Here is a 23126-nt window from a genome sequence, read left to right as displayed (position 1 = left end):
TGTGTGACGGACCTTTTCCAGCCAGGGAGCCCTTCTTCCCACCCTCATCCTCCAAAAAACGGCCTCCTTCCCTCACCTCTCCAATTCCTGCCTGCCCCAAGCAGCTGTGATTTCTGGCCCCTTCTCGCTCTCTCAGCTTGAAAAGATCTACAGCCCGCCCTGCATGATCTCAGTGCCACGTCCCTCACCTTCAAATCGAATTAACCCCCCCCTCCGCCGCAACCCCTATTGTTTTTTTGCTAATTGCTCCAACAATGGGTCCCTGTTAGAACCGAGCTGTCAATTAAAGCCCCTGCTGGGGTGGGAGGAATTATGTCAACTACACCGTGCTCAGTTGGACAAGGATGGGGAAGGAACAACCCGGGCTGAGCTGAGTCGTCTGTGCTGTCCGGCAGGAGCTAGGGATAGACGCATAGGGAACCCTAACTCTCTTTAGCTCCCCAGTAATTATAAGGCTGATGTTCAGATTCAGGGAGCCACCATCGGTAAATAGATTGCCATGCCATTATCATTGCTGTTATTTTGTTATTTAGGCTGCTCTTAAACTCTATCCCCGGACTGTTTGAGGAGTATTTAGGACTAATGAAGAAATACTTCGCTAGTATTTTCTGCATATTAACGACCAATACACATGTCATCAGAGGTGTTTGCTTTCAATCCACAAGCCCCAAATCTCCAGGATTCTTTTGATCACATTTTGTCCCCTCCTCCTCCTCTCTGTCTCAAGAGTTGCACAGAAAAGTCGAAGTTAAAAAGAAGGCTGTGACAGATTTGTAACACAAGGGTTGGGGATGCAGGTGGAATTTGTCCAGGGTCCTTTACAAAGCAGAGTTCAGTTGTAGAGCTATAGTAGTTAGACTTGTTAGGCCATTCCAGTACATGACCTAATCAGTGTCAGATTGTTCCATAAAGCGCATATTTCCAGTTCTACCCTCGTGCCGGATATGATCCATATTTGCCCTAATGCACATATTTATGTTTTTGCAACAAATTGAAACATTTCTTCTCCATTTCTCCTCCAAATCACTTATGTAAACAAGTTTAATGATCGCCCAAGGCTCCCAGAAACACAAGTTTTCTTTGCGGGGATTAGCAACTTTAGGACTTCTACATGAATATTCCTTTTTACTGTCTCGCTGCACGCCTGCGAGTTTATGTGGGCTTGGCTATAACTCTTTCCAAATGAGTTTTATCTCACCTAACCTGTCACGGCATCTTAACATCTGCGCTTTGAAAACACTGATCTTATTACGATGATCATCTTAATTCACTTTTTTGTGGGGAGGGGTTTTTAAATGTCCAACGCAATCTGCTCTAGAAATCTCCTGTTTCCCTCCGGGGCTTTCGGTCTGTATAAGGGGGGGGGGAGTCTTCATAAAATGTTCCTTGTCTCGTCATGAGACCCACTGCAACGTTGGACAGTGAGCGGGGGGAGAAGGGGCTGCCTTTGAAATGACCCTCTGCCCGCCTCCTGCGCTAAAAAAGAGAATTTCCCTTGAAATTGATGGAGCCCGGCAGGATTCCCCCTCCTATGATCGCTTTAAGCAATAAATAATGACATTAAATAAAAAAGCAACATCCAAGTAGAATCCCTCTTACCTATAGGAGATTGATGTGTGTCTTGGGAGAGAGAGACCACGCTTTTTGCAGCATCCACTCTCCGATGGTGAAATGACTAATGCAGAGAACGGGCTAAGGTACAGCAAGGGAACCCGAGAGGCCAGCAAATGTTACAGGCGGGGGGGGGGATCCTGCCCATGTGCCCCCTCCATACCAGTCCGGGGTGGGGAGGGTGGAGAAGAAGCGGGGATAGAGAGAGAGCAGGAGGAAAAGGGAATCGTGTGGACACACTGGCACCGTTGTTCTCCATAAGCATTGAAGAGCTGGTCCAAACCTAATGCGTCTCAGATTAATTAATGCACGGGGCTCCTTGAGCGCCCGGTTCCTGGTGTGTGTGTGTAAGCCCCCCTCCAGCCCGAGAAGCGCCCCCCCCCCCGCAACCCCTTGCCTGCCTGCCTCTTGCCCTGCTAATGGGCTCCTTGGCACGCTGCATGGCTTCCCCTCGGCAGCATGGCTCTGAGCTCGGCTCCTGACGTCAATGCCCAGTGGCGTCGGCTAGGCTGGCCAGCGAAGGGCAATGCAGAGAGGATCAAAAGAGCAACCTCCCATTTCCCAATTACACACTGTCAATCCAGGAGTCCAAGGGAGGCGGGGGGAGAAGCTGGGAAGCAGACACTGAATACCCCTCCTTGCAGCCCCGGCTCCATTACGCAGAGCATCCCCTTCGAGCGACTCAGCCCCCGGGTGCCTACCTGACTGCTCAGCGCCCTGTGGGCAACAAACAAGCCATGCCAGCGCACCCAGAAATCAAACCGGCCTGCTTGGGCAAACCGGTAGCACGGTGCTCGGAGCTGTACACTCAGCAGATCCGAATGAGAGCCCGGGAGATGAGCTATTGAGTGATTCGCTCATCTCCTTTTATTCCATTAGTTAAAAGCCCTTGGACTTGTTTATGTCCGTGACCCCCCCCCCACCTTTTAAATGTCTTGCATCCCCAGAGTTCATGTTCTAACCGGGATGGATAAACAGATATTTATCCGTTTACTCCTGCGAGCACAACAGTTCAGCGGCATGTTTTCTCTGTCTCTACACCTCAGAACTGCCCAACTCAGAAAAGTAACTGAATGTAGGTAGCAATTTATCCGCTACGAAGAGATCTACAAATTAGAATATATCATGTTTGTAATACAAACAATTCAATTTGCATTCGTGTAAACATGGGCATAATAAATGTATTTAACTGGCATGACTGTTTCATTATAAAATCTCTCTCTCTCTCTCTGTCGGCTGTGTGCGGAGCAATTTCCAGTTTGCATATAAGACTGACTAATTAAAGCTTTGGAGGACTGACATATGCGGAACGATTGCTTACCTCTTTTAAAGTAGCAGCCATGTTAGTCTGTATTCGCAAAAAGAAAAGGAGTACTTGTGGCCCCTTAGAGACTAACAAATTTATTTGAGCATAAGCTTTCGTGAGCTACAGCTCACTTCATCGGATGCATCCGATGAAGTGAGCTGTAGCTCACGAAAGCTTATGCTCAAATAAATTTGTTAGTCTCTAAGGTGCCACATACCTCTTTTAGTGCTGCTGTGGACCAAATCAATGAGGTGTTGGCCCGATGGGACAAGGCGCGAGGCTAAATGAAGACGTTTTTCAAAGGACGCCGTTTTCCACTTAACCCGGAGCGCTGGGGAGTGGACTGCGTCGGTTGCCTTTTGGCATTAATTAAACGCTCATCACTGAAGTGCTGGGGCTTGTACTCACACAATGGGGCTACCATTGCATGATCAATCTGCTGCCCATGTTTAGATCCACGTGGACATTGTTGCCTGGCCGTTTATTTCGCTCTCGCCTTTGAAGTCCCGTCCCCCCACCCCACCCCCCCCGCTTCTCCCCGATCCGTGCGCACTTTAACTTAATTATTTATTTACTTGACACTTTGCTATTTTGCAATCTCCTCCGGGGAAGCCAAGTAACTTGTTGCCCATTTAGACAAGCCTGCGCCAGCGCCTGCCTCTGCGCCACTAGGGGATGCACTGGCTCAATAGACCGACCGGCCCTCGTCGGTTCGAAAGCTCCCAGCCAATCAGGACAGGCTTTCCCAAGCGCCCTCTTCCTGCTCCTTCCTGATTGGTACAGCCCCCGCTCACAGGAGCCAATCCCTGGCCGGCTCGTCCCGAGCCCTCTTTCACCCACTGAGCTGGCTCTGGGCGCTTCATTTGCACGCTCAGGCCACATGGGTCCTAATGGGGCATTAATGTTTCCATTCTGGTTTGCGCCGGCGGTGGAAATGAAAGTGGTCAGATGAGCGCGGAGAAAACAGGGACTTTCTCTTTCTCGCCGGTGGAATTTGAGATCCAGAAGGGAGATCGCAGCAGGCACGTTCAGCTGCAACTCTGGAGCTTGGTTTCACGACCAGAAAACAAACAAACGGAACAAAAGCAAACAAACCCACAAAAAAGCCACAAAAACAAACAACAAACCCCAACAAAACACCCCCCCCTCCCACCACCAAACAACTTCCCCCTTCCCCCGCGCCTGCTTTACTAGTTTAATGGCACTGTACGTTAAACTACGTTCTGCTTGAGCTTTGTTTCCAGGATCTCTTTTTCTTCTCAGCTGAATGCAATCGGATGTAATAAAGGAAACAACTCCGAAAGAATGGGTATTTCTGAAATAATGTTTCTTCACGTTGTTCCAGCACGTTGACACATTTCAGGAACAAACACTCTCTCACACACCTTCTAAAGTACAACTGTCGCCTACTTGGAATTAACTAATTGACCTGGAAGGGGTAATGCTTTAAAATGATACATTAGTATCCGAGACATGCATCCGATGAAGTGAGCTGTAGCTCAGGAAAGCTTATGCTCAAATAAATTTGTTAGTCTCTAAGGTGCCACAGGTACTCCTGTTCTTTTTGCGGATACAGATTAACAGGGCTGCTACTCTGAAACCTGACAAAGACTGTGAATGGCTAGCCAACTACAAAATCAGTTTCTCTTCCCTTGGTGTTCACCTTGCTAGAAGAGGGCCTCAGCCTCCCTGATTGAACTAACCTTGTTATCCCTAGCCTGATTCTTGCTTGCATATTTATATCTGCCTCTGGAAATTTCCACTACATGCATCCCAGGAAGTGGTATTCACCCACGAAAGTTTATGCTCCAATACCTCTGTTAGTCTAGTGCCACAGGACTCTTTGTGGCTTTGACAAAGAATGTAGAATTCCCCACATATCCTCCACCTGCTCTCTGACACTCTTCCGACAGTGGCCTGAAGTCACCATAGAAAATAATGTCTTGATGGCCGGGTTGTGTCTTCAGATTCTATGTATCTCCTGAACAAAGTAAGTAAGAAAGAGTAGGGCTGGCGCATAGGAATGAAAGAAAATAATAGTAATAATTAATAACATAATATAATAAGACACACGGTGCAAATTGGATGCGCCCTTAAAAGCATTTCTGTTTAACGTGCATTAGAATATTCTCCCCCTTAAAAAGTCGTGTTAACTCTTTCTCCGTATTTCCAGCCTCAGGAGGGGATGCTTTCAAAGACTTTCCGGTCAGGGGGGTGAAGGAAGATTGGGGGCGGGGGGCGAAAGTAGAACGGAGTGCATCTGGATTGCCGTTTCCTTGTGTTTCGTGCCCTGTCCCCTCCTTATCCCACGACAGGCTCCTCCCACGCAGGGCTGATGACAGTAGAACCTCCTTAAGTTGCGTCTCGCCACAGCTGTCTGTGAGCATTGAGCCGGCTGGCGCCACCCTGCTCCTTTCAGAAAGAATGCCTTCCCTGTAAAAAAAAAAAAAAAAAAAAAAAAAGGGGGGGGGGAGGACACAGAGAGAGAGAGAGAGAGAGCACAATCTGATCTAATCAAGCAGTTTCAACTTCATCTCTCCTGGGTCACATACTCCTTCTCCACCAAGGTTTGTGCTGAATTTCTTTTAACAACTTTCTTTTTCTTTCTTTCTTTCTTTCTTTCTTTCTTTCTTTCTTTCTTTCTTTCTTTCTTTCTTTCTTTCTTTCTTTCTTTCTTTCTTTCTTTCTTTCTTTCTTTCGATTGCACAATAATGAATAAGCCCTGAAAAACGCTTCGGGCTCCCCCACGCAGCAATTTGCACCCGCTTCTAAGTAGGCGCATCGCTGGGGAAACTGACCAAACGCTTAAAAAAAGAAAGAAAGAAAAAGAGGAAAAGAGCAGGCGCCCGCAGCAACGCCTGCAAATGTCTGTAACTCTGGTCGATTTCATTCCCCTGCTGCACAGAGAGAGATCGAAAGAGAAAGAGAGCGTGTGTGTCCTAGTCGAATAGGTGGGTCGAGAGCTTAGGACAATAGGTGGACTTTCAAAGCTCGCTGTTTGTGGAGGGGCTTGTTTTCGCTTGCCTAAAAGTCAGGTGATGAAGCACAGAAGCACTCAAACACGTTTCGCTCTCTCTCTCTTGCTCGTTCCCCCTTTCCTCTCTCTCACTGCAGGTGATCAAAGAAGAGAAACCTCTGCAAAGAGCGGAAGATACTGTTGGGATCTCGCGTCTTAGATTTTTTTGTTTGTTTTCCCTGCTCTTCTTGTCATCTGTTTGGAACCGCTTATTATTATCATTTTATTTTTTATTTTTTAACCCGACAACATCTCTCTGTTATATATCAACTCGCCGCCTGCCCTCCCGCTGCAAGTCTGCCCAGTTTGGGGAGGAGGAGGAGAGACCGCCCCGCACCGAGAGAGCGCGATGGAGGTGACTACCGACCAGCCGCGGTGGGTGAGCCACCATCACCCCGCGGTGCTGAATGGGCAGCATCCGGACTCACACCACCCAGGGCTCGGCCATTCCTATATGGATCCAACTCAGTACCCGCTGGCCGAGGAGGTGGATGTACTTTTTAACATCGACGGACAAGGCAATCACGTCCCTTCCTACTATGGCAACTCGGTCCGGGCCACGGTGCAGAGGTACCCGCCGGCCCATCACGGTGAGTTGTCCCCTCCCTTGCCCGGGTTGTGGGGACCCCAGCTAGCTGCGCGCAGGTTGACAGCGGGCCGGCTTTCGCGCCGGAAACAGGACTGAGTTTGTGTGTAGCATCTTATAAACCGCTCATTATAAGTAATAGGAGCAGGCAACCAGTAGCTGTTAGCAACTAACAAGGGCGCCTTGAATGAATCCCAGGAACCTGTAACCGGCGCAAATGTCTTCATGTGGCGTAAAACGCATGCCTGGCCTTTTGGTGGGGGCCTGTTCCGAGCTATAGAGTATAGATAAATCCTGCGAGAAGCAGCGTATTTATTTCTCCAACCAACGAATACAATAAAAACCCCAGCCACGTTGTTATCGCTGGCAAAACTATGCCACTACTGAATTTTTGAGTTGGCTTGTCCCAAATACACGCTAAAGAAAAAAGTAGTGGAGGCAAGTCTTTCCCACCGCCCCAACACTTAAACTCCCGTTGGATTTGGTTTTTAATTTTATGTTGCCTTTACATTAGGATTCTTTGTAGCATTATCAGTGAATGTTAGGGGAGGGGGGATGGGTGTGTTCACGGCCGGGATGTTAAATTCACTCTTGATGGGAACATAATAGATTTGATAGTAAAGCCTGGCTTTCTAATCTTGTGCCACATTATAGTGTGTTTTATATACTATTGTACATGTACTGATACATCACGTGTTGCGTTATGATACATCACACACATGTAATTATGTATGTAGCTGTATACAATGTGAATTTAATGGGAATTTACTATCTATATCATAATTCAAACACATAGCCTCATACACAGCTATACCGAGGAGACACATGTATTGTTTTTACGGGGCCTAAATACATTTCAAGATGAATCTTCTCCTGCTTCCTGTTTAAAAAGAATAATTAAAGCGATTCAGCTCGTAGCGCTGGAGTTTTCTTTAGGATTAAAAGGCAGGGCATAATCTCGTAAGCCTGGGAGCGATCCCAGTTGTGGCGCACTCTGCAGGAACCATAGGTTTGAAATAATTTAGAAAAAAGCACACCCTAAAATAAAACAAAATCGAATGGAAAAGGGATAATCGTTTGGGCATCGGCGCGAATCCGGATTCACTGATCTGCGCACAGGACCTCAGCTACTTGTTGAGTGAGCATTGATCGCTCTTCAGTAAATGCATTGTTCTGCTTTTAGACTCTTTAAGATAATTATTGCTAAAGGTCAGCAGCTTTTATCTCTCCCCCCCCCCCCCAATTTATCAGCAGAAAGTGGAAATGCGGTCTCTCGGGTGTAGCCTGAATATTATTTACTATGCTACTTCCTGGATAAGATAATGAATGTTGACCCTTCATGTTCTTATAACCCACCTCCCCTTCCTTTAGCACATTGACTTTCAGTATTGTTCACAAATGGCTAACATGATAAGAACCCTGGGACACATGCACAGAGATCATATATATAGAGAGAGAGCATATTTATCTCTATATATCTATATAACACTCTAGCTAGCTATCTGTGTCTCTAAATATCAGGATCAATTTCGATCTCTGTAGCTTGTTATATTTAGAATGATCACAGTAGCTAGCTATAGATTTGAATGCCTCCGTAGAGATCAATATATCGTTAGAAATATCACAAGAAGCATAATCTGGCTGCTGTCCTGGAGTTCAATATGTTTTCCGTCATAAGATATTTTAAAAAATAATAATGTAAGTTTCATTAAGGGGTTTAGGTTTTTTTTTGCAATCACATAAAAGGATAAAATGGTCAAAGTAAACTGCAAAAATCCAGAGTAACAGCCGTGTTAGTCTGTATCTGCGAGAAGAACAGGGGTACTTGTGGCACCTTAGCGACTAAGAAATTTATTTGAGCATAAGCTTTCGTGAGCTACAGCTCATCTCCCCACTGTATTTTCCACTGCAGTCATCCGATGAAGTGAGCTGTAGCTCAGGAAAACTTATGCTCAAATACATTTCTTAGTCTCTAAGGTGCCACAAGTACTCCTTTTCTTTTGTCAAAAATCCAGTGCAATGTTAGGAAGTCTAGCTGTATATTTTAAGATAAGGTTTGAACATATCTAATGTAAAGATCTTTTGAGACCACTGACACTTTGTGTGTGTGTGATATTATCCTTATAAAGCTGTCTGAGTCAAACACACACAAACCCATGTGTGAAAACAGACTCATGGTGGGAAAAAAAAGGTTATTAATACTTCAGTGTCTTCTCCTGCCTCTCTTCTTGTGGACAAAATATCTCTATGCCTCCTAGTTCATGGTTACTTAAGTGCAGGGAATGAAGAACCCAATAATAGCTCAAAACTAGCAGAATGGATTCTCCTCCGAGGGTTTGCAGTTTCATGTGGGATCTTCACTGGAGAGGCCTTGTACGATTGATTGGAGAGGGAAATTCAACAAAGACTTGACTCCCTTTTGCCCTCCAGCCAACCACACCTGAGCACCACTCTGGGCCTCGATCCGGCAATAGCTTTTACTTCTAGCCTCTTACTTCTAGGCATAGGGCTGATGCCAAAGGGACTAGCTTGGGGGGTACAGTTAAGCCAGAGAGTAAGTTTTTGCGGGATCGGGGCCCTACGCTCAGTTTTGCTCAGGCCCGCAGGTTCATAGCTCTTGGTGCCCTGGCTGCTTTCCTTTTCTCTCCTGGTTTGACACCCGGGAGTGGAGCGCTGTGTGGGCTAAGTTTCCTGAGGTTATCACCAGTAGGGCTTAGGTGGGTGACAAGGAGAGTTAGTTTGGGGGTCCTGCATGTGCTGGCCCATCCCGGAGGGAGTGTAACCTGGCCTGCTTCTGTTCTTTCCTAGCAGGGAGCCAGGTGTGTCGCCCACCGCTTCTCCACGGATCTCTCCCTTGGCTGGACGGGAGCAAAGCCCTGGGGAGCCACCACAGCGCGTCTCCTTGGAACCTGAGTCCCTTCTCCAAGACCTCTATCCATCACAGCTCCCCAGGACCCCTCTCCGTCTACCCGCCGGCTTCCTCCTCCACTTTATCCGCCGGCCACTCCAGCCCGCACCTTTTCACCTTCCCTCCGACCCCTCCCAAAGATGTCTCCCCGGATCCCTCCATCTCCACCCCGGGATCCACCGGCTCCACCCGGCAGGACGAGAAGGAATGCATCAAGTACCAGGTGTCCCTGGCGGACACCATGAAGCTGGAGTCCTCTCACTCCCGCAGCAGCATGGCATCGCTAGGCGGGACCTCCTCTTCCGCTCACCACCCCATCACCACCTACCCGCCCTATGTCCCAGAATATGGCTCTGGACTCTTCCCTCCGAGCAGCCTCCTAGGGGGGTCGCCTACCGGGTTTGGGTGCAAATCGAGACCAAAAGCGCGCTCCAGTACAGGTAGGGTTCTTGAGTTATTAGCCCCTGGGATAGGGAGGGGAAATTAGGAGAGGCCCTGAACCTACCTGATCAAGGATCAGCCCTGTACGCAGGCCTACAGACACGCTCCTTCTCTCAAGGTCAGACCCTGGAGAAGGTGTTTTCAGTTTCCTCCGGGACATATTATATTGGCCTCCCTGCGGGCCAGATCAGACCCCCCCCCCCCATCACAAGCAACACTGAGGAAGGTGAGGGTGGGAAGCCATGTGCAACAGGACTTTGTAATAAAACAAAGGTGTGTGTGTGAAGGGGGGTGGGGGGAAAGGATGTCACAGCTGCCCTGCCACACAGTCAGGGTGAAGGCTGTAAAAAGTCCCAGCCGAAGTTTGCATCCCCAGATTAATTCTAGGGCAGCGAATCCACCTACCAGTTTGTCGACATGAATCTTGGGGGATGCCCCGGCCCCAAGGAAGAGAACCAGAAGGAATTGTACCAGTCCCTTTTGCAGCCCCCAATCCGCCCCAAAGCTGCTAAAACCAGGGGCTCTCTGACTGGTGTGCTTGAAGCGGCGGGGACAACAGGGGACTTCAGCTTTATTTTTTCTCCCAGGGAGCTGTCACAGAACCCAGCACCTTCAGGAAATCGACGTGTATCTATCGGTTCAGTGACTTACTGGGCAAAGAGGCCAACAGGCCAGCTAGGATTTATCCACCCCCAAGAGCCCGCTCCCCAGTCTCGTCCCCCCCAGCCCAGAAGCCAGTTTGGAGTAGCGTTGGGAAAGCATTCTGCAAAGGGAGTTTTGTTTAGGCTGTCCGGCTGGGGGGTCTCACTCCCAAAGATTTCACGAGCTGGACTTTTAAAACCAATAGATCCCATGCTCTCTCCCTCTGTGTGCAGCAGGGCACGATTAGTCACAACTCCCTCCACTCCCCCTTCCGTGGAGGCTGCTGCGGGGCTGCCTGGCATGAACGCGATCAGTTTTCAGGGTTTTTCCAGGGTGACATTTACTCTGACTGTCTGGGCAGGGACTGTCTCTATTTAGCTGATATGTTCGAGCTAATCCAATTATTTTCAGACTGCTGCACGCGACAGTTGCATTGTTTATCCAACGCCAGGAACTTTAATAGGGTCCGGATGCGGTTAGAGTGACAAAAAACCCCAGACCTGCATGTTCAGTACATGAAAGCAGACGGGGGTGTGTGTGTGAGAGAGAGAAAGAGAGAGAGAGAGAGAGAGATGGAGTGAAACAAGAGAGGGGAAGAGAATAGAACAGCAAGAGGAACTCACTGGTGATGTCCAGTGTTAAGGGGAACAAACTCAAAGTGTATCAAGGGGAAGGAAAATGGACTGTGAGGGAAATTAAGTCCGGTGCATTCTTGTCTTGATTTTAGACAGCCCCTGCGCCTCCTGCCTTTTCTGAAAGGCGAGCCCCCAGCCCTAAAACCCGGACCGGCAGTTCAGGAAAGAGGGTGCCCAGGAGATGGTAGAGAGGTGGCGTTTGCAGCAGCAGCCGTGCCCCAAACAGCCTGCCCGGTGTGTGCGCCCGGCCAGACATTTCCAAAGCTTCCCCCCCCCCCCACTCCTTGTTGTTGTTTTCCTGCTACCACTCTCTGTTACTTCGAGAAAGACAGCTGCGGTTTGCATCACCAAAAGCAGCGCTGGCTTTGTGGTGGGGTTGCCATTTCAACCTCAGCTAGCTGGGAAGCCGGGGAGGTGGGTGGGCAAAGGGACTGGAGGTGTCGCAGGTGAAGGAGGGAGAAACGGCTGCTACCTTTGTGGGGTTTTGCTGTTTGCAAATGCTCTACAACAGGCAGGCCAGGCGGCCGCGTTTTGGAAAAACGGTTGAAGGTTGTGGTTAGGGTGCGGATGCCTTTCTTCTTCTTTACTGCGCGGATTATAATGGGCCCCAAAGGCGCGGTGCGAATCAAATACACCGGCAGCGTCTCCCCGCGGCGCCAGCGGCCCCCCGTCCAGCCTGGCTGCTCAGAGGGGGCCGGGAGTGAGAGTCCTTAGAGCAGCGTGCTAGCGAGGGAGAGGGGAGCCCTTTGCAAGGGGCTGTTGCCAGGTTTAAGGCTGTCACGCTGTGGGTCTCGTCACCCAGCTGCCCACGCAGAGCGAGCCACCCGCCTGGCTCCCGCAGACCCCGCTTCCAACTGCCCCCCTGCAGCGGGGCCTCTCCGCAAGCAAACCGCGGAGCGCGACGGCTGGGACCGGGCATGGGCCGCTCGGATTGTTTGTCTGGAAGGTGGCCACGGGGCCCGCGAACGCGGTGTAGCCAGGCACGAGCGCGAGTTAATTACCCCGGGGCGTGTTAGGTGCGTCTAGATTGGAACAGGAGCGCCCTGGCTCTCCGGCAGACTCATCCCATCGCAGGGGGTAGGACTATTCACATAGGCACATGCTATGGGGACCTGCAGCCCTTTCCCCGGGGGGCAGAACCCCCTTCACACACACCAAGGGTGGGGGCTGGCTCCTGCCGCTTTCTGGGTCTGTTGTTCGGATGGCAGGATCGGGCCCTTCCTTTATGCTGAACCCGAAGCGTTTCGTTTTGAAATCGAAGGCTTATTAAAGCAGGCCGGGGCTCCGCTCGCAAGCGGCTGGGAGGTTTACAAACCAGTTCTTTTCTTTCAAAGAAGGAAGGGAAATGAATTGTTTCAGTGCGGGAGGATGGGTCCTGTACTGGTAGGGGCTGGGTTGGTTCAACAGAGCACTGTAGCACAAAAAACACTCCTGTGACTGTAGCAAGAACCCATATATTTCCTGTTCCCAAATGCCTAAAAGTAAGCTTTGGGCCATAACCCTTCTATGTGCAGTGATCAGCTTTGATCCTCCTAGTGTTTGCTCCCTGAGCACATTTATTAGTTTGTAGGTGATCATCTTTAACCAAACTAATAAGCATAAGCACCAGGATATTTTATTATTGAAAGCTCTGGGGATGTGTAGTTACATTTAAAAATGGTTTGCCTGAACCAAAGCCTACTGTTTGTGGTCACAATTTCAGCCTGACTTTAGCTCGGTGGAGAAAAAGGAGGCAATGCAGACTATAGGCGGAGGCAATGCAGACTGTAGGCCAGGGCAATGGTAAAGGTACTGCCTATTTAGGTTAAACAAATGGCAGTAATACAGGATCAAACTTAAAATAGTAGACAGCTGACAACCTCTTTTCCTTCCCCACTTCAGAAAGAAAGGAATTGGGAAGCAGGTGGATAAGAAGGAGAGAAAACAAAATATTTTAGATCCACAGCACTGGCCCCATATGTGCGTCGCAGGGTCCCTTAAGTATCTCTGTTGGAAGACTTAATTAAAAGCCTCATCAACAGAGGAGAGTGACAATGCACTCTGTGACTGTGACTGTGTGAGTGAGGTGCCAAATCTGAGCTTGTTTTCCACCAGTGGAGTGAAATACTCTCCCTGTTAATTGAATACACCAGAAATTGACCAAATCTCTCCCTTCACTGAACCGGGTGCTGATGCTTTTGCTTTGCTGCCTGACTTAAAAGAAAACACAGCCCTCTAGGAACTCTTCATAGGCAGCGCAAGGGCTGGGCTAGGGCTTTCATTCAGACTTTAAAGATCGATTGGTGTTGTCGAGCCAAATCGATGCGATTTGGCTGATGCCCTAACTCACTGGACTATACCAAAGACTTCTGACCTGCCCGCTGAGGCAAGGGAGTTAGGATTTCTATGGAGCCTTTATTCAAAGTAGCACTTTGTTGGCAGGACTAGCTTCATTAGCTTCGATGGAACCACTCCCTAAGTAAGGGCTACTACTATGAGAAAGGGTTCCAGGCTGGGCCCCCTGTGGCTTGATCTCCTGTGGATATTAGTGTGTGTACTTACTGGTGGGAAAAGCAGTCCCATGTAACTCATTGCAGCTGGTGCTAGCCAGTCCTGCAGGATCAGGCCGCGATGTATTTCCCTTGCTAACTGTAATGATCTCTGCGCAGGCTAGTGTACCGTTTCCAGCAGCGCAGAGGAAACAAGCAAGGGGCTGATCCTGCCTCCGCTGATGGGGAGGGTGGGGAAGGATTGGGCCCGTAAAGCTTTGGGGTTGTAGTTTGTTTGGGCACCAGAACAACAACGTGTGTGTGAAATAATGAACAAACAGCCCTGCCCACAACCTGGCTTGGCAGAGGGCTTGGGGGAAGGCGATGCTTGGGGGAGGGGGCTGAGCTAGATCAAAGGCCTTTCACTCTTGTCCCCCCCCCGCCCTCCCCCTTTGCTTTCCATAAGTGAACTATGTGCCCTCTTGTTTCCAGAAGGCAGGGAGTGTGTAAACTGTGGCGCTACCTCAACCCCCCTGTGGAGGAGAGATGGCACCGGGCATTATCTGTGTAACGCCTGTGGACTCTATCACAAAATGAACGGGCAGAACCGGCCCCTGATTAAGCCCAAGAGAAGGCTGGTAAGTCCCTTTCCAAAGCGTCGAGCCAGACAGCACTAACTTTCTGTCATTGTTGTGTTTGATTTCCTCAGCCCAGGAAGGCGAGCTTTCTGCAGGGAAAGGGCAGGAGAGCCCACAGACATGTCAGTCTGTACTGAAGAGGGGTTTTAAAGTACGAGCTATAGAGAGACTCTCAGCCCATCCCCCACATTACACTGTGCCTGCCAAGTTACGTACCTTTTTTTTTTTTATATATATATATGTGCCTTTACAAATCTCTATCTGTAGGAATTACTTTAAGGGTTGCTGAATTTCTTACTAGGGTCTTGGGTGGGGAAGAGCGGCTGGAGGGGAAGTGTGGCAGAGCACAAGGTCTGAGAGGCCTCGCCTTGAAAGAGGGAGATTTTGAACCCCCCCCTTTTTTTTTTAAATTTGAAACCCTCACGGGGGGGGGGGGAAATTTGTGCGTTTCTTTCTCCTCCACCCACGTGGGATTACAGGGACAGCTGGGTTTTAAAGGAACACAGGGACTTATCCTTTCCTTCCCTCCCTTTCTGAACTCAAAAGAGTGTCCAAGTTTATTTATTGCAGTATTTAGGATGGAGCATGTCACCCACTATGGTCAACTTACGCTGATTGGACGACAGATCGCCTTGGTAATTGGCCCTGATAGATCATAGATTCATAAAGTCTAAGGTCAGAGGGGACCACAGTGATCATCTAGTCTGACCTCCTGGAAAACACAGGCCAGTGAACATCCCCAAAAGAAGTCCCGGGGCAAATTTTATAGAAAAAACATCCACTCTTGAATTAAAAATTGTCAGTGATGGAGAATCCACCACAAGAATTAGGCCCCAATCCTGCAAAGAACTGCACCCATGCTTAAATTTGGGCTCCATCCTCCAGCGCCCTTGCATAGTCATTTGCCTCAGTACAATGTAGGTGTAAAATGCTACTGTTCCAGTCCGGTAGGAGTTTTACACCCACGGGTGTAAATGAGGATGCAGGGTATAGGGCAGTAGCATATCAGAACCTGTGAGTAATCGCATTGAAGTGAATGGTGTGTGTAAAGTTAAGCATGTACATCAGCCCCCTCAGAGGGGCACCTAAATAAATGCCTCATTACATTAAATAATGGTTTCAGGTTTTGTAATTGTAATACACATCGTATGTTTAGCATCCCCAGTGATCTATTTGTGAATTTCCCGTGGAGCCACAAAAAGTCTGGAAGGCATGGCTAATGTACTTAGCAAATAATCATGCAAGCAACAAGGGGGTGGGGGTGGGGGGTAAGTGGGACAAAATTATGTTCCCTCCCTGGGAAGCGAGTGCATGTTTAGAATGAAGGAACATTTAGTCTCATTATTATTATTAAAAATGCTGACAGTATGCTGGCTGCTGTTCAAAACACAGAGGAAAGTGTGATTCCCACCCCATGGTACTTAACAGCAGAATTATCAGACAGAATAATATAACTCCCCTTAAAGCCCAGATCCTGCAAATCATGCTTGACTGTATGCAGTGAGTAAGCCAATAGGTCTTTGCAGGGCATGTGCGTAGTTTTGCTCAAGTGACTAGTCCCATTGATTCCAGTGGGATTACTCACATAAGTAGAGATACACATGCACCTAAGGCCCCAGCCCTGCAAATGCTAAGGTCTTGTCTACACTTACTGGGGGGTTCGATGTGCGGCGATCGATGCACTGGGGGTCAATTTAGAAGGTCTAGTGAAGACCCGCTAAATCGACCGCAGATCGCTCTCCCATCGACTCCTGAACGAGAAACACAAGGGGAGTCGACGGGAGAGCATCTCCAGTCGACATCGCGTAGGGTGGACCCCGTGATGAGTAGATCTAAGTAAGTCGACTTCAGCTACGTTACTCACATAACTGAAGTTGCGTAACTTAGCTCCATCTCCCCCCCCATAGTGTAGACAAGGCCTGAGGCGCTTGCTTAACTTTATGCCTGTGACTTGTCCCATTGCAGTGAATAGGACTATTCACATATGCAACTGCTACATGGTTTTTGGGATCAAGTTCTACATGGCCAGAGGAAAGATAACACTGCAAGGAGAAATGCAGTTGTCTTCGACTGGACATGTAGGTTTGGAGACGGAGGGGTAAGTTCCCCGGTCCATCCTCCTCTCCCTGTCAAATGCTGCACAGTACAGGCAATAGGGCACCACTACTTACAATGAACTTTTCCCTTAAAAGAAACTGTTGGTCCAACTGAATGGAGTCTCACCTTTCCTGCCCTTATTAGAAAAAGGAAAAACTTGCCAGGGAGGGAAGTGCTTGTGGGTTTTTGATTTTGAAAAGCTCTAGCCTCCACGCCCCACCCCCTCTCCATTCCCCTGTCTTAAACACACACACATTTTTCTGTCTTTATTATTATTATTTTTTTCTTTCTCTCTTCATGTGTAAAGCTAACTTCCTAGGAAAAAGCTGCCGGATATCTGAGCACTGGAGATAGCTCATAAACAACAGCTCTGCTTCCACAACCCAAACACTAAAGAGTTTGAATGTATTAGAAGGAGAAGGGGGTTGAAAAGACCCAAAACAAACCCCCAGGCAGCTGAGGTGTTCTCTCAAAGCAAGTGTGATTGCACCATCAAAGAATGCTCTGAATCACCCCAAGCCTGCATTTACAAATATATCTATCTATCTATCTATCTATCTATCTATCTATCTATCTATCTCCTGTGTTGTGCCCTTAAAAATGAAGTAATGCCTTCCCCCCACCTCCCCAAAAAAGAAAAAGTCCCTGCAGTTTGAACACGATCTGTACTAACTGGTGACATATAAATGTTAGATTTCTAGATTTTTGCCTTTCCCTTTTCTATATAAACTGAACAAAGCAAGCGCTCTGCCTCCATTTGATACCACATTGCTTTTGCCAAATTTCCCCAAGAAGGCAGATGTCAACAGAGCAGTGACTTATATTTTCATTTCATTATGTATTAAAAACTGGCATCTGTGGCTCAACTTGATCTGTTCTAACTTTCAAAAGGAGAGTGAGAGAGACAGGCTGGGCATGTGGTTAAGGCACAGGATCTAGGATGTATTTCTCTCTCTCCCACAAGCTTCCTGTATGACCTTGGGCTAGTTTCAGAGGGTCTGATCTACAGCCCACTGAAGCCAAAGATAGGACACCCCAACCGAGCTCTGACTAAAATCAATGTAGACTTCATTTATGAGAGTTGGATCAGACTAATAACCCTTGGGAGCTGTAGTGCCTAAAAACAGATCTGCTTAGTTTGAGGGTAGCTGTGAAGCTTGATTCACTAGTGAATGGAAAAGTGCTTTGAGATCCTCCACCAGGAGATGCTCTATAAGTGCAAAGTATTGATGTTGTGCATTATTCCAGGGAGGATTTGTATCTGCAGGACATTACATGGTAATCTCACACTCCAGTTGTAATACGTACAACTAATTTTGGGCTTCCTCGTTTCCATTGAAATCAGTGGAAGTTTTCTCATTGACATCAACGGGAGTAGGATAAGACCCTTACTTCTATTGTTTTTTACTGTTTCTTTTCAGAAAGTGATAATTGTGCAAGAATAATGCTTCTTTTTTGCCCTTAAATTACATTTATCATGAGGATTTTTGTGTCGTGTGGAATGACTGATTGTGATATCAGTGGCATAGGGCACAAAACCGCAAAATGTCTCCAAGGGAGACGTTTCCTCTTGCGTAGGCTGAGTCAAATATCACTGGTTTTAGAAATCCCCAGAGGCCCCAATACTTCACGCCTGACGTGGGTAAAACTCCCACTGAAAGCCTAGAGCGTGGTGCTGCTCCTGCTCCACTCATGCAATGGCCATTGGAGTGAATGGGAAATGAGCATATGTAGAAACTGAAGCATCAGTCCCCACATCAGTTTTCGACTCTGATCCTACAAATGCTGACACACATGCTTAACCTGAATTCATTTCAGTGGGATTCCTCAATGGCTTGAAGTTAAGCTAGTTTCAGTATCTGCAGGACTGGCTTTAGATTTGCCCGAGAAAGGACTGCAGGATCAGAAATCAACACATGCACACACACACACAGACACACACGCGTGCGCTTTCCCCTTTGCCTAGCAAGTATGTGTCTGCAGTTCATATTTTTGTAAATCTGAGTAGACTCGCTTCAGAACATGCAGACCCCTATCATAATTTTTTAAACAATCTGGAGTGTTAACATTTAACTTCTTTGCAATTTTTGCATTGAAAAATCCGTTATGATGGGCGAAAAAGAATTGCCAAATTTAGAAAATAATTCTAGGCCTTGTCTATGCTTACTGGGGGGTTCAACACGTGGCAATCAATGCATCGGCAGTTGATTTAATGAGTCTAGTGAAGGCCCACTAAACTCCTGTACTCCACCTGAATGAGAAGCGCAAGGGGAGTCGACGGGAGAGTGTCTCCCATCGACATCGCGTAGGGTGGACCCCATGGTGAGTAGATCTAAGTACATCGACATCAGCTATGTTATTCACGTAGCTGAAGGTGTGTAACTTAGATCGATCTCCCCCCCCGTAGTGTAGACAAGACCCTAGACTGCAACTGATTGTTTACTTCACATATTACATAACATACTACTACTCTACATGGGCTCCCCCGTTTAAAAGTGTGCTGGTCAGATCTCTTAATTAATCCTCATTTTCCTTAATGAGATCAGAACAAAACTACTCTTTCCTTTATCATGAGCACTAGCCATATTTGCATCCCACCTTGGCCTCACTTTTTTTTTTTTTTATTTTGGTGGCCTGGACTAGGCAGAAAATGTAGTGTTTGCAGGTTAGTTTTAGCACATTTAGGGCCCAATCCACAGCCCACTGAAGCCAATTGGAATCTTTTCAGTGCTTGGGATGAGATCCTTAGAGCTTGATTCTTTAGTCTGTGGGAGTTTCCATTGAGCAAAATCTAGGCTCAGGACCTCAAGACTCCTTGAAGTTAATGGGACCAGGATTTCACCCTCTTTTTTTTTTTTCCAGTTATAGCCCATCACATGGAGACTAACATTTAAAACCAAATTCAATGGCTTGAACTACAGACAAATTGCTGCACATCTTGCCTACTTTTTATACACAACTAGGACCTGATACTTGCACTGCTTACATACCCTAAACTCCCATTGACCAAGATCGAGGCAGCCCCATTGTATTCGATAATGGCGAGTGTTCTAAGCAGGTTATTATGTCTTTTGTCTAAATCATGAAAATCCTAACCAGCCAATAAACAAAGGACATGTAATGCCCAATAAAACAGCCCACTCTGCCCTTGCTTCGACTCCCGACAGTACATTTAATGATTATTTAAGCTGTAACATGACCTACCAAAAGCCAGGAAATACACAGTTAAAGTGAACACTACCCCTAAAGTCCACGTTTGTGTTTTAGATTTGTTGTACAGCGTCCAGAGACGTAGTGGTTTTTGAATGCTGTACGTGCTGCAATAGGCAGCTAGAGTGGGTAGTGGGGTAAATGGTTAGATTAGTGGCACAAAGAAGAGAATTAAACCTCAGTTCCTTAAGGTGCTGAGTGGTGCCTAGCTCCAGCAAAGCACTTAAGCACACGCTTAACTTTCAGTTCATGAACAGTCCCTTTGAAGTCAATGAATAGGTGTGAATCAGAGCCCAATAACCATTTAATGTTCATGAGGGGCAGACAGGACTTTGGCTTTAAAGATCTTATTTGAAAGCCTAACACATGACAAAGTGCAAGGAGCTCAGTTTATCCATCGCAGATGGATGGAGTGGAGTAAAATTGTAAAAGTTGTGAGTGTTAATGATAACATATGTATAAAAGAGGGAGTACATTCCCAACTGTCCTGCTAAATTCTTATTTTACAGGTAATGAAAATGGTTCTTTTTCCCCCCTTTTCTTATATGGCTTCTATAAAACCATGAAGTCTTATTTCAGATCTATAAATACTCAAATAAACTGAAAGGTTTGGCTTAAAATGATGTGATTGATAAGTCAGCTGCTGCCACCCTTAGCTGCAATATTAGTTACAAGCTGGAGCCTGAGCATCAATGTGAGTGAAGTCTACAGGACTGAGCCTTATTTGGGGTCTGATCCTGGTTTCTTTGCACATCCAAAACGCCCAGTGACATCCGAGTTTTGAATGTGCTTTAGGGCCTGATCCAATACCCACTGAAGTCAACGCGAGACTTTCCGTTGACTTCAGTGGTTGTTAGCTTGGGCCCTAAATGCAGAATCAGACCCATGGGTGCCTGAAAGTTTTAAAATGGGAAAGCCTGATGGCACTTAAGTAATGTATTCCCCTCTGAAATGTGATCTGCCAGAGGTGCTGTTTTGGATGGCTTCTTCTGGAGGTTTGGCACTTACCTTAGGCCCCTGGTGCCGTTCCTATATAATTTGGGATGAATGCATCTTGGTGATTTTCAGAATTACTATTTGTTCTCATGAGTCATTTAGCAATGTGCAGTAGTCTTGTCCAGTTTCTATTTGTTGGCTCAGTGATTTTGCTGATTGAATCTTTTTAATATGGGTGCTTTTTTTTCTCCCACCCTATCTCAGTCTGCAGCAAGACGGGCAGGCACATCCTGTGCAAACTGTCAGACCACCACCACCACTCTGTGGAGGAGAAATGCCAATGGTGATCCCGTCTGTAACGCCTGTGGGCTCTATTACAAGCTGCACAATGTAAGTGTAACTGTAACTCTCTTAAGGAAGCTTCTGTTTCAGCCACGTACATTAAAAATTCTCCCGAACTTAAAGGGCCCCAATCCTGAGAGGTTCTGAACACCCACTTATCCCTTTGGGACCTGCCGGGATCAGACCACGAGCCAGGTTGAGGAAACGCTCCCCGTCCCCTTCTTAAAGATTTTGATTAAAATAGAATTGATGTAACAGGACCCAGTTTGAAGCGTTATAAGACAGGACCACAGATCAGTAACGATATACCTTTACCATGTGCAAGCCAAGAAAGGAGGAGTTTATCCACAGAGAGTGATATTATCTACTTTGTGTTGGACTCTGCACACTGGAAAAGACAACGTGCCATGTTGCAAACTGATACGCTTTAGATGCTAAGGCCGGTTCCTTGAGAAAATATGAACTCTGGAAAAAAAATAATACACCAGCCATTATTTCCTTTGCCCCTCCTTGCTTCATTCTCCCCAACTGCCCCCACTCAAAAAGGTAGCTGTAATTCCCCAGGATGGCACACACAATTCCTAAAATGAAGAGGATTTGATTTAGTTAGTGGGATGAAGAGTCTGCTAAACCTGTGCTGTGAATTTTAAAGCATTGCTTGTGGAAAGGAAGGGGAAATGAAATCAAATGTCTGGTAGATTTAATCTAATAGCTCCGTGCAAAGCCAGCTCACCTAAACCAGGGACGCATGCCCTAAGGAAAGAGCTAAAGGGATCTGGAAAGAGTTATATCAATTATTGTTATTATTAATAATTAATAACAATAGACTCTTAAGAGTCACACTGTTACATTCATTCCATACATGGCATAATAATCATAATAATTAATAATAACAACATAAGAAAGAGGGCAAAGACTTACAATTGCTTTGCTTTGATGTCACTTTTTTTTGGCGTGGTTGTTTGCTTTATATTTCATTTAGAAATACTGAGCTATGTTCTGCCCTCTGAGCAGACCTGAGGGCATTAGCTGGGCCATCATTTCCATTTAATCTTCACGCTGTTTTGTCTCTAGGGATGAGAGAACCAGTTTCGGTAAAATAAAAAAAGACCAAAATCTTTGCCCAAGCCTAGCCATGCATCCCTTATTGAGTATGGAACAACGTTTGGTTAACTTTCCCCATTAGTTTTCATTTTCGGTCTCAAGGAGTGAACTAAGAGCACCACCCTCTTCCTATTGAGGTCACTGAAAAAGAGGCCATTGCCTCCAATGGCAGCTGGCTCCAGAAATCTGAAGTGAAAGCACTGAACTGTCCCATGGTATTTCCAATACAAGAGGGACCAGAAAGTAGCAGGGATCTCAGGAAAGAACTAGTTCTTGCAAAGTTTCCAGTTCAGTCCTGTGTATCTGAACACTCGAGTTCCTATCCAAACCTGTCTGGCTTTTGCAGGTTCACCCATTTATTTTTTTATGACTATGTTTTCTGTGTGTGTTGTGGACCTGATCCAGGCCCCCTTGCCTCCCCCAGATCCAAATTTTGGGGAAGTCCAGATTCAGCTGTGAAATTTGCGACATGGGACACATTGATCATGCTGAACAGATTAGAACCACTTTCACATTCTTTACAAACATCTTCAGCTGGTGACAACAACAACCCAGGTGGCAGCTGTAGTACATGGGCCAGATTCTGATACTCAGGTCGAGTGGCATCTTGCTCTGAGTGGCTCCGTTAGCTTAAATGGGACCCCTGGTGGAGTAAGATACTGATCAGCAAGAGTTTCAAAATCTGGCCCTTAATGAATAAGATCCTCTTTCCTAGCGGATGATGTCCAGTTGCAGCTCTGTCTTTAGCCCTGATCGGAGAGAGAAGGTAGCAACTCCCAGCACAGCTTTTCACTTGAAAATACCACCTCCCCTCCAGATCTAAAGAACTTTGACTGCGAGCTGGAAGATCAAGGTTTTATATATTAACACCTTTCTCCTGCCCAGACAATGTAAGAGCCTCTGACTGCAAAGGCCCTAGAGTGTTTTAGAGGTTAGGGAGATAGGCAAATACCAACAAAGAAAACAAACCAGAGGGAACATAGCTGGGAGAAGGCAGGCTGTGAAAGCAGATACCTGGGAGTGTGATGAGGGAGAGGGCAGGAAGGCAGCAACCCATGTGGTGACTGGTTTCCATGATGTGCTGTAAAGCATTGGGAGTTTTGTTGAGTCGCCTTCATGTGAAGGCCACCTCCTTTGCTGTCTTTCTGGGAGGCAGGATCGATCAGATTGTATTAACTGTCTTGTA

The 23126-nt window shown here is 47.0% G+C and overlaps 1 protein-coding gene across 18 annotated transcripts in view; it reads left to right on the top strand.

Moving 5' to 3' along the window:
- GATA3 (GATA binding protein 3) overlaps positions 1-23126 on the top strand; it is a 34016-nt gene that overhangs the window by 5761 nt on the left and 5129 nt on the right. For 2 of the 18 annotated variants that reach the window (XM_038375354.2, XM_043498906.1), the window contains exons 2-5: positions 6032-6523; positions 9328-9867; positions 14106-14251; positions 20759-20884. In XM_038375354.2, the coding sequence (XP_038231282.1) occupies positions 6283-6523; positions 9328-9867; positions 14106-14251; positions 20759-20884 (1053 nt within the window). In that variant the 5' untranslated portion in view covers positions 6032-6282. Of the gene's footprint in view, positions 1-5254; positions 5485-6031; positions 6524-9327; positions 9868-14105; positions 14252-14322; positions 14403-20758; positions 20885-23126 lie in introns of those variants that run through there. The other 16 variants (XM_043498934.1, XM_043498874.1, XM_043498848.1 and 13 more) reach the window with 15 other exon arrangements.

This window comes from Dermochelys coriacea, chromosome 1 (assembly GCF_009764565.3).
Source record: "Dermochelys coriacea isolate rDerCor1 chromosome 1, rDerCor1.pri.v4, whole genome shotgun sequence".
Taxonomy (NCBI): domain Eukaryota; kingdom Metazoa; phylum Chordata; order Testudines; family Dermochelyidae; genus Dermochelys; species Dermochelys coriacea.
This window is presented reverse-complemented; position numbering and strand designations above follow the sequence as displayed.